Source organism: Odocoileus virginianus, unplaced genomic scaffold (genome assembly GCF_023699985.2).
Source record: "Odocoileus virginianus isolate 20LAN1187 ecotype Illinois unplaced genomic scaffold, Ovbor_1.2 Unplaced_Contig_4, whole genome shotgun sequence".
Taxonomy (NCBI): Eukaryota; Metazoa; Chordata; class Mammalia; order Artiodactyla; family Cervidae; genus Odocoileus; species Odocoileus virginianus.
The window spans coordinates 79,902-95,916 of record NW_027224321.1 but is presented as its reverse complement, the minus strand read 5'-3'; the positions used below and the strand labels follow the sequence as shown (position 1 = coordinate 95,916).

Genomic DNA, 16,015 nt, shown 5'->3' with positions numbered 1-16,015 from the left:
TATTCTATTATTAAAATTGATCACGTTAGTATAAATGAATTCTTCATCTTTGATTATATGATGATGGGCCTAAAAGTGTTTTCTGAATCTGACTGGGAAGGATACAAAGTTATGAAATACACATGCCTTATACTGTTATATACACATATAAAATGAAATTCTCGCTGCCCATCCATGACTGAAGAGCTGAAACAAAGAAGCCCCTGCCATGTAGATCCAAGTGTGACAGTTCATAATTGTTCCTATGAAACAGAATTCCTGAAGTGGATCTCAATTTAGTTGTATACAAGAGGATGCTGCTGTAAAGCATAGCCTTACGACTCTCATCAAATTCTAAGTGAGAGGGATTTCCCTAGTAGTCCAGTGGTTAAGATTCTGTGCCCCCAATGCAGGGGGCCTAAGTTCGATCCCTGGTCAGCAAACTAGATCCTGCAGCTAAGAGTTCCCATGCTGAAACTAAAGATCTCACATACTGCAACTGAGACTCACTGCCGCTGAATAAATGTAAAAAAAATTAATTCTAAATGAGAAAAGTCAGCTTACTGGAAAAAAATACAGATTTCCTGGACATACAACTTCCATACTGGAGGCAAAGGTTTGCCTGGAGGAGGCCCGATTTTCTATGATATTCATTGTATGCCTTCAATCAACTTGCTCTATTTGTCTCTTATACATCTCATGTCTGACAATTTTCTCATTAGAATTTGGCTAGGAAGGTGGAGTAGGGCACAAAATGAGCACCGCTGTCGAGCATATTATTTCCCCCAAGAGGAAATCTTCACCTCTGCACCCAGATGGAGAATTGCCTCTCACGTCATGGCTGAAAAGCTGTAAACTTTAGATGATATGGGTGGCTTGATGTTACCTTACATTATAGTATATTTAGTTTTATTATCTCTTTACAACCAACCTACGAAGTCAATGTTATTATCCCATACTACAGATGAAGAAGTGCTAGAGAAGACTCTTGAGAGTCCCTCGGACAGCAAGGAGATCAAACCAGTCTATCCTAAAGGAAATCAATCCTGAATATTCACTGGAAGGACTGATACTGAAGCTGAAGCTCCAATACTTTGGCCACCTGATGCGAAGAGCCAACTCACTGGAAAAGACCCTGATGCTGGGAAAGATTGAAGGCAGGAGGAGAAGGGGGCGGCAGAGGATGAGATGGTTGGATGGCATCACTGACTCAATGGACATGAGTTTGAGCAAACTCTGGGAGATAAAGTGAAGGACAGGGAAGCTTGGCATGCTGCAGTCCATGAGGTCACAAAGAGTCGGAGACTACTTAGCGACTGAACAACAGCAAGATGAAGAAAGTGAGTCTTAGCAACACAGATGCACCAGACAGAATGTCCATTACAAGATTCAACATGAAAGGCCTTCTAAGAAATGGACTAGACCTGCCACTGGAATCACCAAGCATGGCTTCTTATTTACCTCCCATCGGCGGTCATTGGTGAAAATCTCATCATTGGCTATGTCCAGCTGATTCCACTCCAGTAGAAGCTTAAGCTGCCCATTCCAGTTATCCTTATCTTGTTCATTGGTGCTAAAGGCTGTAAGAGCATGGGGAAAAAGTCAACTTACCAAACACCCAGAAACAAGAATATCAGAACCATTCCATACGGTCAATTATCAGAGCCATTTGTCAAAGGAGATTCTAAACATGTTCTTTTAGAATCAAACAGAGGGACTTCACTGGTGGTCTGGTGGTTAAGACTTTATCTTCCAGTGCAGGGGGTGTGGGTTCAACCCCTGGACAAGAAGCTAAGATTCTCACATGCTTTGCAGCCGAAAAACCAAACATAAAAAGCAGAAGCAATATTATAATATATTCATTAAAGGTTTTTAAAAAATGGTCCAGATTAAAAAAAAAATCTTTAAAAAAAAAGAATCAGACACTCAGAGCTGTCATTTCACTGACACTTTATCTTCACTGATTCTTATCCACATTTTCTATGTCCCAAAGTATATGATGAGGATCAATTTAGGTGATATCTTTCCATTCCATATCCTAACAGTATAACTATGGTATATTGATATTTTCCTATAGATCCAGATTCCATAAATATTACATTTCCAGGGCCACATCTGACTTATACTATATCTAAATCTATGAAATAAAGAGCTATATTATAACAATGTTCTCCTTGTCTTTTCCAGAGCTACTATTTTCTGTATCTATGTATCTCTACAGATGTAGCCCCATTTCAATAAATATCCTTACAACCAAATTTCTGACAAGTACGACAAGAATATTTCTAATAAATAGTTAATGCTTAAAATGCACTTCTGAGGTGCCTTGCTCTGCTCTGCATACTTTACAGATATTAATCAGGTGGCTCAACTCCTCACGGTCTTTGTCAAGGATCTGTTTACTTCAGGTAATTCCATCTGGATGGGATTCTCAGCAAGCAAAGTTCACACATGAGGATTTAAAACTGAGGTTCATTCACAAGCTTCAGGAGATGTGTTAGCCCCTGAAACTGAATGCAGAATTATGTGTGTGTGAAGTGTGTGTGCATATGTTTACATAGATGTGGAATACTAGGACAAAGGTCCATTCATAGCTTATAGTACATTCTCCCAGATGTCTGAGGCTCAGAAAAAGATTTTAAACCACTATTAGAGACAATTCTTTGGAAAGCACTGTGATCATATTTAACCAATATTTTAATGACATAAAAATTCTTCTTCTATTAATACATACATCCAAGGAGGTCAATAATAGTTATTCTAACTTTCAACCTATGATAATCAAAATTAAGTGCAAGATTACATTTCCAGTAAAGCTGCTTAAAAAATAAATGCCAGACATTAAAAGCCACAGAAAGTCACATTTCTAGAAGATTTATTTTTACTCACCTTTGTACAATGCATAGGAGATTGCATTGCTCACAATTTCATCCCCTGCTTCTTCCATTTTAATAACTGTTAGTAGGTGAGAACTTTCGAGAATTTCTTTGAGCTGGTAAGATTTAAAGAGCAGAATTGTCAGCCAACTGATTTCAGGCCCAAGGAGTATAAACTTCTCTCTCTTTTGGTGAGGAAAGTCTTGTTCCATTTTTTTTTAAAGACCACCTATAGGAATGTTTCAGATTTCCTTCCCTCCTCTACAGTGCCCATACTCATAGCATCTAATTTCTAAATTGAAATAGTGAGTCCTTGACCACAATGAGCATATGCACTGCTTCTATAAGGGCATGTATATCTATCAGGAACCTGCAAGACACAATGACTAGGGGTGAGTGTGAGTGTGTGTATGTGACACATGGTAGGCACCCAATCACTGAATGAGTGAATAAATCAGGAAAATAACAGAAAAACCACAGAAATTGCCTGAGTGTAGTCCTAAGGGCTTAGACTATAGGAAAGAAAATTTAATGTGAATAAAAGCCAAGACAACATGGTGATTGAATAAAGAGATGAGGGATTCTCTGTATTTTCCTTTGTGATTTTCTGTAATGTTTAATTTTAAGACATTTTGTAAGATTCATGAACTGGGGGAAGGACTTCCCTGGCAGTCCAATGGTGGGATGCAGGTTCGATCCCTGGTCAGGGAGATAAGATCCCACATACCTCACAGCCAAAAACAAAACGAAACCAAAAAACATAAAGCAGAAGCTATATTATAACAAATTCAATAAAAGACTTTAAAAAAAAGCCTGGGGAGAGGCAGAGTTCCTCCGGATTCTAAGGTTTCAGGCCCACTTGGAGGGAGCTTGAAAATGAAAAGCTCCCTCTAGAGAAGGAAGCGAGTCTGGCTGTGGTTACACCGACTTCAAGGTGGTGGGTTTTCCCAGCAACATTTGGACATGAGGATCTGGAACTACAGAGTCTTGGTTGGGCAGAGAGGGAAGCTTCAGGTCAGGTTGAGGATGAAGATGTGAACTAAATAGCGTCCTTGTGTATATTCAGAAAAGATGAAAACCCTAATTTGAAAAGATACACGCACTTCAGTGTTCATAGTAGCACTACTTACAACAGCCAAGTCATAAGCAACCATCAACAGATAAACGGACAAAGAAGATGCGGTGAATACACACACACACACACACACACACACACACAGAGGAATATTACTTAGCCATAAAAAAGAATGAAATAATGCCATTTTCAGCAACATGGATGGACCTAGAGATTATCATACTAAGTGAAATAAGACAGAGAAAGACAAATATTATATCACTTATATGTGGAATCTAAAAATAATACAAATGAACTTATTTACAAAACAGAAACAGACTCACAGACATAGAAAACAAATTTATGGTTACCAGAGGAGGAAGGAGAGGGGACGGATAAATTAATAGTATGGGATTAACAGATACATGCTACTAAATGCAAAACAACAAGGACTGTCCAAATGACAAGGATTTACTGTATAGCACAGGGAACTATATGCAATGTCTTGTCTTTTTTGAATATATATTTATTTTTATTTATTTGGCTGTTCTTGGTCTTAGTTGTGGCATGTGGGATCCAGTTTCCTGACCAGGGATTGAACCCAGACTCCCTGCATTGGGAGTACAGAGTCTTAGCCACTGGACCACCAGGGAATTAATTCCCTGTAATGTCTTATAATGGAAAAGAATCTGAAAAATAATATATACATATTCTTTACATAAAAATATATGTGTGTACATATATACGTACAGAAAACCATCTGTCTCTGTTCATCAACTATGCTAAAGCTTTCGACCATGTAAATCATGACAAACTACGGAAAGCTGAGAGATGGGAATACCAGACCATCTTACCTGTCTCCTGAGAAACCCATATGTGGGTCAAGAAGCAACAGTTAGAACCCTGTATGGAACAACTGATTGGTTCAAGATTGAGAAAGGAGTATGACAGGGCTGTCTGCTGTCACCCTGTTTGTTTAACCTATACGCTGAGCACATCATGAGAAATGCCAGGCTGGATGAGTTACAAGCTGGAATCAAGATAGGCAGGAGAAACATCAACAACCTCAGATATGCAGATGATACCACTCTAATGGCAGAAAGCGAAGAGGAACTAAAGAGCCTCTTGGTGAGGATGAAGGAGGGGAGTGAAAGAGCCAGCTTAAGATTAAATATTTAAAAATCTAAGATCATGACATCCGGCCCCATTACTGCATGGCAAACAGAAGGAGAAAATGCAGAAGCAGTGACAGATTTCCTCTTCCTGGGCTCCAAAATCACTGGGGACAGTGACTGCAACTGTGAAATCAGAATGGCTTCTTGGCAGGAAAGCGATGACAAGCTTAGAAAAGCAGAGGCATCACTCTGCTGACAAAGGTCCACAGAGTCAAGGCTATGGTCTTCCCAGTGGTCATGTATGGTTGTAAGAGCTGGACCACAAAGAAGGCAGAACACCAAAGAATTACTGCCTTCAAATCGTGTTGCTGGAGCAGACCCTTGAGAGCTCCTTGGACAGCAAGGGGATCAAAGCAGTTGATCTTAAGGGAGATCAACCCTGAATATTCACTGGAAGGACTGATGCTGAAGCTGAAGCTCCAGTATTTTGGTCATCTGATGCAAACAGCTGACTCACTGGAAAAGTCCCTGATGCTAGGAAACATCGAGGGCAGAAGGAGAAGAGGGCATCAGAGGATGAGATGGCTGGACAGCATCACTGATGCAATGAACATGAACTTGGGCAAACTCCAGAAGATGGTGAGGGACAGAGAGGCCTGGCGTGCTGCAGTCCATGGGGTTCACAAAGAGTCAGACACGACTGGGCGACTGAACAGCAACAATAATAAGTATGTATACTTACATATGCATTTATATAATTGAATCACTTGGCTGTACACCTGACAGAACACAGTATTATAACTTGAGTTCAGTTTTTCAAAAAGAAAAAGGAGAGCCCTTGAATACTGACTTTAGGAGGCGACCTTAAGGTTGCAGTTTCCTGAGAAAGGTGGTGTCCAAGGGCTTCGTTCAAAAGGCATCAGAGGGTGAGGAGGAAATAGATGAAAACTCCAGGAAAGCACAGACCACAGTGAGTTGATGGAGAGGAAGAAGGGCTGACGGCAGGAAGGGAAGGGTTCTCTCTCCACGCTGGCAGAAAGTTCATGTGAAGGAAAGAGGTCTGGCCAGAAATGACAGGTGAGGATGGGTCCAGCTCCCAAGATTCTGGGGCCAGCTGGGGGTGGGCAGCACAGAAGGGCCGGGAAAACTTTTCCTTTGGAATGAAAAGGAAGAAGGAGAAGATGAACATGGATACAGAGCAAATGGATGGAACCCAGAGACTCTGCAGGGGCACCCACCCATACTCTGCCCCTCTAGAATCCTGACCCCCAGCTGCAGCCCGTGTGACCTCAACTGAAACATACTCAGGTCACACCTCACCCTGCCTCAAACCCCCCGGTGACTTCCTGGCACACCTAAACAAGACCAAAAGCTCTAGGCAGTGGCCAAGGACTCCCTGGCCTGGTCCCACAGTCTCCACCCAAAAGCATCCACCCTCATCACCATCTTTCAGTCCCTTGGGAAGCCGGGCTTACCTCGAGTCTCAGGAGCTGTGCCCCAAACAAGCCCAGCCCTCACCCTTGACCCTCACCCATCACTCAGATCTCAGCTCCCACGTCACCTCCTCTGAGAAGCCCTCCGCTGAAAGGCTTCCCACACCAGGCCAGGCTCCCTTGGCTCAAGCCCAGTGCATCCACACTACTAACTTTCTTCAAACCTCCCTTTTCTGGTGTGAAATTAAATACTGCACTGTACTGTAATCATGCCACAGGAATTTTTTTTTTCCAATTTCTCTCTGAGGACAAGCACTCTTTGTTGAATACCCTTCTTTCTGAAATGTCTGTTCCAGGATCAGGCATCAGTATGCACTCAATAAATTACTACTGAATAAATGCAAGTGTTGGAAATGAATGATACCAGGTTGGCTGGCAGGCTGGGAGACCCTGAAGGGTCAAGTTCTTGAGCAGGTGGGAGTAGGCAGAATGGAGAACCATGAGAACCCTGGTAGGGGAGCAGGGCCTGGTCCCAGGGGGCAAGTATGTGGGGTCTCTTGAGGAGGATGAGAAACTGTGAGGCCAGGCTTAGGGGATGCTTGTCCACATGACCAGTGAGGCCACCCACAATTACCCTGAGAGGCTGCTCAACGAATATTTGGCTGAATGCATACATTCATTCATTAGTAATTCCACTCTTGAGCTTTGTCTTTTGGGAAATCTCTACCAACTGCCAAACCCCATATAAGTGCATAATTAAAATGCCAGGCTAATTTTTATTATGGATGTATGTCTTCTGATTGACATGATTATAATTATGATAAATCATTAGCATATGAATATGAATTAGATATGCACCCCAGAAAGGGCAATATAATCATAGAAAGTGAAATGTGTCTGACATTTAGTCTGCTTCATGTGACTTTCTGTAGCAGTTTTCTTGAAGCAGAAAATCAAAACCCTTCATAAAGGGACTTCCCTGGTGGTCCAGTGGTTAAGACTTCACCTTCCAATGCAGGGGTGCAGGTTCAATCCCTGGTTGGGGAGCTAAGATCCACATACCTCGCAGCCAAAAAACCAAAAAGTAAAACAGAAACAACATTATAACAAATACAAAAAAACTTTTTTAAAAAAATGACCCACACCAAAAAAAAAAAAAAAAAAAAAACACTTTAAAAAAGTCCTTCATAAAGGGTATAGGGACCCAGACAGTGGCATGGCCCTTTGGACATGACCTTGTCTGGACTCTACAATCAATGTGTATAAGGAATAAGAGGAAAGTCAGTGGAATGGACCCAGGGCCATCTTTGACGGGTGAGTTAAGAGTTGTCTATTCCTCTGTCTGCGAGCATCCTTGAACTGACTGCTGAATTTCTTCCATCCATCACAGGAAACTACCTTGAGGACATTGCTCAACACATAAAGTCTCAGGTTTATATCTATGCTTTGGGGTTGCTCCCTTGATATGTTTGGAATGACTCAAACTGTTTAGGTCTGAATATATTGGGAACTGGAAATAACCACTGTGGGTTATATGTATTTCTCTCACCCACGTATTTTCACCCAGAGAGCACTCTATTCAAATCAGGTCCTGGGTATTCAGGGTGTTTGTGTGTGTGCATGTTCAGCCATGTCCAACTCTTTGCAACCCCATGAACTGTGGCCTGCCAGGTTCCTCTGTCCGTGGGATTCTCCAGGCAAGAATACTGGAGTGAGTTGCCATTTCCTTCTCCACAATATCTTCCCAACCCAGGGCTCGAATCCATGTCTCCTGCCTCTCCTACACTGGCAGGCAGATTCTTCACCACTACCTCAACTGGTTCGGGGTTGGGGAGTGACATAGGCAACTGCCGACTTTGGCCTTGCCCAGCCAGCCCCCTCCTGCTTCTTCTTTGGGATCTGCTCCTTGCAGGGTGCTAGAGATCTAGTGTCAGCTGTCACCACAAGTGTCGCCTGACAGCGGGCCGGCAATCCTCCAGGGCTGCCTCTGTCTGGGTGGGTTCATCTGTCTCATTCTGGGGCTCAGCATAAGGAGGTCTGTGGTGGCTGCACCCCTAAGCTGCATCTTTCAACTTGGCCTTCATCATCAATGAAGCTGATATCACTCTATTCACCTCAACCGGACCTGAACAAGATACAAGCAAATCCCAGCAAGAACTTTCACAGACAACCACCAGCTTTACCCTTTTTAGCAAAATCTGCAAAATGCAGCACCTCAAGTAGGAACATCACATGAGCGTTTGTTGGACAGGGCATCATTCAGCACCAACAGAGACTCTCAGGTGTGGGAAGAAGATGCAGCTGCATCTTCTAATTCTGAGTCTTAGTAATGAAGCTTAATCCAGAAAGGACTTGTGTCCTGGTCACTTTGATCCTGTCGTACCTTCCCTAGACCATCACCTAACTGCCCAGCCATGTGAAATTAAATAAAGCCAAGAGGGTCTCGCTGTTTGTTAATTTAATATTGAGTACCTGGCAGCCCAGATGGTAGGCTTGATTTTTCTCATTATTTTCAAGAATTTGATTTGTTCATGCTTGCTTTAAATAATGACAAAGACCAATACACAGTACTCTATATAAAATAAACAAGGGTTTACTGTTTAGCACAGGGAACTATATTCAGTATCTTGTCATAATCTGTAATGAAAAAGAATCTGCAAAAGAAAGTTACATATATGGGGGCTTCCCAGGTGGCCCTAGTGGTAAAGGACCTGCCTGCCAGTGCAGGAGATATAGAGACACGGGTTTGATCCCTGGGTCAGGTAGATCCCCTGGAGGAGGGCATGGCAACCCACTCCAGTATTCTTGCCTGGAGAATCCCATGGATAGAAGAACCTGGCGGGCTATGGTCCACAGGGTCGCAAAGAGTAGGACAAAACTAAAGCAACTCGGCATACATGCACACACATATATTTTTGTATATATTTATAAATATTTTTCTCTGAGCTTCCCCTGTGGCTCAGTGGTAAAGAATCTGCCTGCCAATGTAGGAGATGAGAGTTTGATCCCTGGGTTGAGAAGATCCCCTGGAGAAGGAATGGCAACCCACTCCAGTATCCTTGCTTGGAAAATCCCATGGACAGAGGAGCCTTGCGGGCTACAGTCCATGAGGTCACAAAAGAGTCAGACATGACTGAGCAAATGGGCACAGCATAGATAGACAGACAGATAGATAGGTAGACAGATAGATAGATAGATAGATAGGTAGAGATATGAATCACTTTGCTGTATACCTGAAATTAACACAATACTGTAAATCAACTAAGCTTCGATAAAAGAAAAAACACGATGACAAATGCTACCATGAGCAAGACTGTCTTCATTACTCCAAGATTCAGTTTCCCAAATTTGACACTTTGAGGTTCTTCCACAATGAAATGCTGCTGAAATACCAAGCTAATTAAAGAACTTATGAAAACTATTTATTTATTTTTATTTTTTTTTTTATGAAAACTATTTATACTAAATTCAACCTTTCACTCTAATGATGAAATGGGTTCCATGATTAAAATAACTCTTGCTGTCTTCATCATGTTATTTCCTTTATGGAAAACTTTCCAAGTGGCAGCACAGGCTCCTAAGAATACCCAAAGATCGAAGGCCATTTTCAAATGAGCTGATGGGAACGTCCCCACTCCTATCAATGTGAACTCTATCACAAACTGAACAGTCAACAAGATGAAAGGCATTTCAAGTCAACACCAGTCAAGATTCAGAGAGAAAGGGGAGAGAGCAGAGCACTACGTTAAGATACTTTACAGGCTTAGCCAGAAGAAGCCAGAGATATTTCACTCAGTGCACATTTCTTACATGATCCAATAGGAAAGATGAGAGATTATGAATGAATCACAGGCCAGTTAACTTAGAAGGTAATCTTTCTGTAGTAACAGCTTCTCCACTAGATACAGATTTGATTTAGAATCTGCATTTCTAAAACATCATCACAGGGATTTCACCCCCTACCCCCCAACCCCCATCCCCTCACCCCCCACTGCTGATACAAGACACAGAAGCTCAATGCTTATTGGCAGAGTATGAAAGAAGGAGTATCAGCTTTGAAACCAGGCGGACTGGAATTTAAGCCGCATCTGCTACACCTTATGAGGTATGGAGACTAGGCAAGTCATTTAATGTATGGGAGCTTCAGTTTCCAAGAAAAAAAAATCTGATTGGGCTGGAGTGCAGTTTCAAAGTCACTGAGAAAGTATAAACACCCAGAGCTGCTAGTGTAGGCTGGCAGTGAAGATGCCCGCCCCTTCCTTCCCGTGAACTTGCCCCGCCACCACTCACCCATCTGATCCAGCTCTCGGTCTCCTCCTCAGGCAGCCGGGACACAGTGCGGGGCAGGAAGCGCACCAGCTTCTCCTTGATGATGGATGATGTCAGGACATCCTCCACCTCCACCAGGCTCGCAATCACATCGGCAATCTGCCCCGAGCCTTCCACCACCACGCAGGGGATTTTACTTTTGACGGAGGTATTGATGGCCTGCGAGAAGGGAGCTGAGCGTCGACCAGAGGATCAACAGAACCCGGCCCGGGACCGAGGCTCTAATCAAGCTGGTGAACAAATCATATGGACACAACTCTGCGCTGTATCCTTCTGTGGGGGCAGGGGAGGTTCATTTTCAACCAGAAGCAAAGCAAATAGTTGCAACCGCTTTAAGAATCAGACATGCAAGCCAGTTGTCTTACGTCCCGTGTTAGTATCAGATTCCACAGTAAGGACACGTGCGACTGGCAAGTTTCCCACAAATAAGTGCTTCAAAATATCCCTCTGTACAAAACTGATCATTCCAAATATTGACATCATAGATTCAAATGACAACTCTTAAGATGGTACTCAACATTTTCACTGATGGCTTATATGACAGAGGTGAATAATATGCATAGTTTGAAGGTATGAAAATACCTTCCCAGAAGCTGGCACACTCTTTTGACTCACATATTTCCCTCCTCAAATAATTTTCTTTTCTCCTTTTATGAAAAGAAAAGAAACATATATTTGCTTTCTGGATAGACAGCTACCACACTTTTATTTCCTTGATAAAAACCACAGAGACCAGCATAAGGGAATCAGGTCTTAAGAATTTTAAGACAACAAGACAAAGTGATGTACACGTGAGCACAGGAGACACTGTGATGCCCCTTCCTTTAGCCAGGAGTGCTGTCTCCCTTAGAGAAGACGCTACCCAGAGAGTGTGGAGCCTTCATCAGATCAGGCTGGGATCCATCTTCACCTCCCTACCTGTGCCAAAGGTGGGTGTCGGGGCCGTGCTGGGGGGGGAGTGGGGGTGATAGGAGAGTGAGCTGAAGGATGAAGAACTCAGTGGGCAGTCTCTCCTCCCTCTCTCCTCTCTTCTCTCTCCTGTAGCATCTGTGGGTTGCTAACTGGCTGAACAGACTTTGAGGGAAATGCTACTGAAATGCGATACTCTAGACTAGCAGAACCTCACTGGAAACCTTAATTCTAAATCTAAAATCTGAGTGACAATAAATGTAACCATCTTCAGTTACTTTTTCTCCATCTCTCTTCCTCTGTAATGTGACTGCCTCTTCAGGCATTTCCATACTCACTATTTTACACTGCAAAAAAATCTCTAATTTTTCTCTGAAAAGTCTTTCCCTGAAAAACTTTATTTAATAATGTTTTCAACAGTAGGTCTCATAGAAGGTACTTAACAAATACCTGCTGATGAAGGAATAAACAAATGGATCATTGTTACAGAAAATTATAAAAGAGAAGCATTAGACTATGATTCCAACTAACTCTGCCAGAAATTTCGTGTAAATCTAGGTGTGTGTGATCACAGGGTGGCCATGGTTTTCCAGCATACGTGTTGGTTACCATCCCTGAGTCTTGTGAGTTCATGTCAAGCCCTCCTATTTGGCTGGTTGATGGCCAAAGCCAACAGCAAGTACACAGACTATTTGTGTTGCTACAAAGTCTCTTCCTAAATATTCTCAGGTGAGGAAACAACATAAGTCTGTTAGGGCAACACACTGTGTGATTGGAAAAATGCTACTTACTTGCTGTAGAAAAGAAAGCAATCAGATTAGATTAGGTGAGCCCCCCAAACCCTGAAAATACAGACCAGTTGAGCAAACTTGTTGACTGATCTTCTAGAAAACCAAACCAAGACTCACTTTCAAAGTCTCTTTCCCACCTCCTTGGGCAAAACACACAATGGGGATCTTGCCACCGTAGTTGGAATCTGTAAAATATAAAACATAAAATATATTTTGGGCTCATCAGAAATACTCACCTACCTCAAGGGAACTTCTGCCCCTTGAGCCCAGGGTAGGGGTGCTGGCTGCAGACGTAACAAACTTGACAATCAGTTGATCACAATGGATCATCTCTGGGCTCCAAACCATGACATGGGTCACACTGCAATTTTTTTACTAATGTTTAAAATGCTAAAGTCTGTGAATGATTGACTTTTGCTAATAAATATTTTGGACTGCAAGGAGATCAAACCAGTCAATCCTAAAGGAAATCAGTCCTGAATATTCATTGGAAGGACTGATGCTAAAGCTGAAGCTCCAATACTTTGGCCACCTGATGCGAAGAACCAACTCATTGGAAAAGACCCTGATGCTGGGAAAGATTGAAGGCAGGAGAAGGGGACAACAGAGGATGAGATGGTTGGATGGCATCACCAACTCGATGGACATGAGTTTGAGTAGGTTCTGGGAGTTGGTGATGGACAGGGAAGCCTGGAGTGCTGCAGTCCATGGAGTCGCAAAGAGTCGGACACGACTGAGCAACTGAACTGAACTGAACTAAATATATATTAAGCCAGGTTCAAATTTATCCTAATAATTACACTCCCACTCATTTGCATAGTCTATGCTTTCTTAAGTGCATGAAAAATTTGCATAACTATGTGTTTTCTCCAGAGAGATGACTGCATATAAATATCTTCCGCCACAGACTTCCCATTGAGAAAAGAAAAGATCGAGATTATCTCCAACAAGTCTCTGTGATGGAGACTGTCACTAGATCACGAGGCAATCTGGTTCCACAACAGGACACATCTCACCACCAACATCTCAGCAGTAGGAAGACAGTATTTATCACTTTCCATATCAAATAAACTCAATGGTTGCATTCTCCCCTGAAACCAGTGTTTTAGGTGGTTTTGGTTGGCTCAGTGGTAAAGAGTAGGAGACACAAGTTCAATCCCTGGGTCAGGAAAATCACTTAGAGAAGGACATGACAACTCACTCCGGTATTCTTGCCTGGAAAACTCCATGGGCAGAGGAGCCTGGCATTCTACAGTCCATGGGGTCACAAAAGAGTTGGATGGGACTTAGTGACTAAACAACAATGGTATAGAGAAATAGCCAATATTCAAAGTAAATCATCTAACTGCTATGCTAGTGGGTTGGGTTTTTATCACTTCTACTCTAGCAAATCCCATTGCTTCATCAGTGCAATTTGCTACTGTGAATTTCACCAGGTCTTAAATGTTGTCAAGCAGAATGGACAGCAGGTCTGTTTATTGCCAAACCAGAGTGGGACAAGCCAGCATTCATCAATGTGCCAGCACACTGGGGGGTACCTATCACATGGGCAGAAGTATTCCTAGTATATTAAAGAAGAGACACAATGGCCCGTCTTTGGCCATAGAGCACCTGATGGGATGGGTTTACCAGGCTTCTCTCGAGAGTTGGGAGCTGCTGTTGATGCTGCCGCTGCCACTTTTGCCCATGTGTTTCCCTAACGTCCCACCTCATAAACTCTGACCTTGAATCACGCGCTCGGAGATGTACTTCTCCAGCTGATTCCGGAGCTTGGCCTCCACGGTGGGGTGCCCATGGCAGCCGTTGTCCACGAGCAACAGGTGGGTGTGGTTGTTGTCCAGGACGCACAGAGGGTCTCTCTTGAAGTCATCCATAATGTACTGAGCTGAAAAATATCCCTGAAAAGCACACAGAAACTTGTCTATGGGACTCGCTTGTTGGCCAAAATGCCTGATGACATCTTTATAGGTTCACGGAAGGCTGACTCTTTGGGTTCAACTATACTGATGCTTCTTTCCAGATTCCTAAGTGCAGAAGGGTCTTAGAGATCTCATAGTTCAGGCCATCATTTTAAATATGAGTAAATGAAGGTTCAAAGTAGTTGGATCACATGCCTATTGTCACATAAATGACCAGTGGCAGTGTAACAAACAGATTCTCAATCCAGTTCTTGTTCTATCGCCCTGTGCTCTTTTGTATAAATTCATTGAAACTGATAGCATCCAGGAAAGTGTTTGCATGTGTGTATGTGTGTGTCCAGACATATATATTTGTGTGTGTGTGGATATGGTAAAGGTAGATATTGATATACACATATTTGTCTAGAATCCATCATATGTCAAGACCTATGCCAGGGTCTAGGGATTAGAAAATGAATAAAATGGAGTCTTAGCTCTTGAGGAGCACACAGTTACAGGATCATGAAAAGAGGCAATTAAATAGATTCTTTATCATAAGACTTAGTACCAGAGAATAAAAAACTAAAGATCTGACTCTAACAGGACTTGCTGGGACAAATTTTCATGAACAAAACACATCCATCGGTAACTCCTTCACAGAACTCCTTTGATTACGTCATCCTTGTTTTTAATTCCTGAGGTTCCAAAGGAACCTTGTAAGGTCAACTTCCTACTAGTTGATGGGATCCCAGGGCCCTGTGCCAGGGTCACTGTCCCCCGTGACCCCACAGACCTCCTCATGTCCTGCCCATACCTCCACATCACAATTCCTGATAAGGGTGTCCCTGTTGGAGACCATGCCCCAAGCGGCGATGCCAATGGCCACGATATTCTCCTCCGAATTCCTGCTGATGGTGTTATCTCTCACCACCTCCCCAATGAATTTCATCAGCCCATAGTGGGTGCCTCCAGTGAGAATCCAGGCACCTGCCAACAAGAGAGGAGAACAGAGGCTCTGAATAAGTTTTTCATCCTGTGCTCGATCCCTAAAGAAGCCCCACCCATGAGCACCAGGACCCAGCATCGAAGGCCACACTTTGGACTACATTCAACATACGGCATGGACTTAGGAAAGAGAAGAGGATGTCTGAGTGTCTAAGAGATGCTGCTTAAACAGATACAGATTCTAGACCCTACTCTAGACTCACAACATCAGACTCTCTGGGAGGCGGGGCCAAGGAATCTGTCCCTTTAACCACCTCTCGGGTAAATCTTTTCCTGGCTAATAAGAACTTGCCCTTAGCCATTGAGCAAGTTAAGCAATGTCATCATGGAAAGTGGAGCGCTCTGCTCCCACACCTCCCACCCCCATGGATCTAGAGTGATCTTCCTAGCAGGACCCTGGTGCCCACGATTTAACTTTGGGCTTCCCTGGTGGTAAAGAATCCGCCTGCAATGTGGGAGACCTGGGTTTGATCCCTGGGTCAGGAAGATCCTCTGGAGAAGAGAATGGCAACCCACTCCAGTATTCTTGCCTGGAGAATCCCATAGACAGAGGAGCCTAGTGGGCTACAGTCCATGTGGTCTTCTAGCATGACCCTGGTGCCTACGATTTAACTTTTAAATCACAC

General features: G+C 43.1%; 1 protein-coding gene across 9 annotated transcripts in view; it reads right to left on the bottom strand.

Annotated features, from left to right (window-relative positions):
- TRPM8 (transient receptor potential cation channel subfamily M member 8) overlaps positions 1-16,015 on the bottom strand; it is an 86,490-nt gene that overhangs the window by 55,519 nt on the left and 14,956 nt on the right. For all 9 annotated transcript variants that reach the window (XR_011486310.1, XR_011486311.1, XM_070463570.1 and 6 more), the window contains 6 exons: positions 15,199-15,371; positions 14,210-14,384; positions 12,604-12,671; positions 10,748-10,945; positions 2,869-2,971; positions 1,441-1,559 (listed from right to left, as the gene is read on the bottom strand). Coding sequence is in view for 7 of the 9 variants with exons in the window: in XM_070463570.1 (XP_070319671.1) it covers positions 1,441-1,559; positions 2,869-2,971; positions 10,748-10,945; positions 12,604-12,671; positions 14,210-14,384; positions 15,199-15,371 (836 nt within the window). In the remaining 2 variants the exon portion in view is untranslated. The remainder of the gene's footprint in view (positions 1-1,440; positions 1,560-2,868; positions 2,972-10,747; positions 10,946-12,603; positions 12,672-14,209; positions 14,385-15,198; positions 15,372-16,015) is intronic.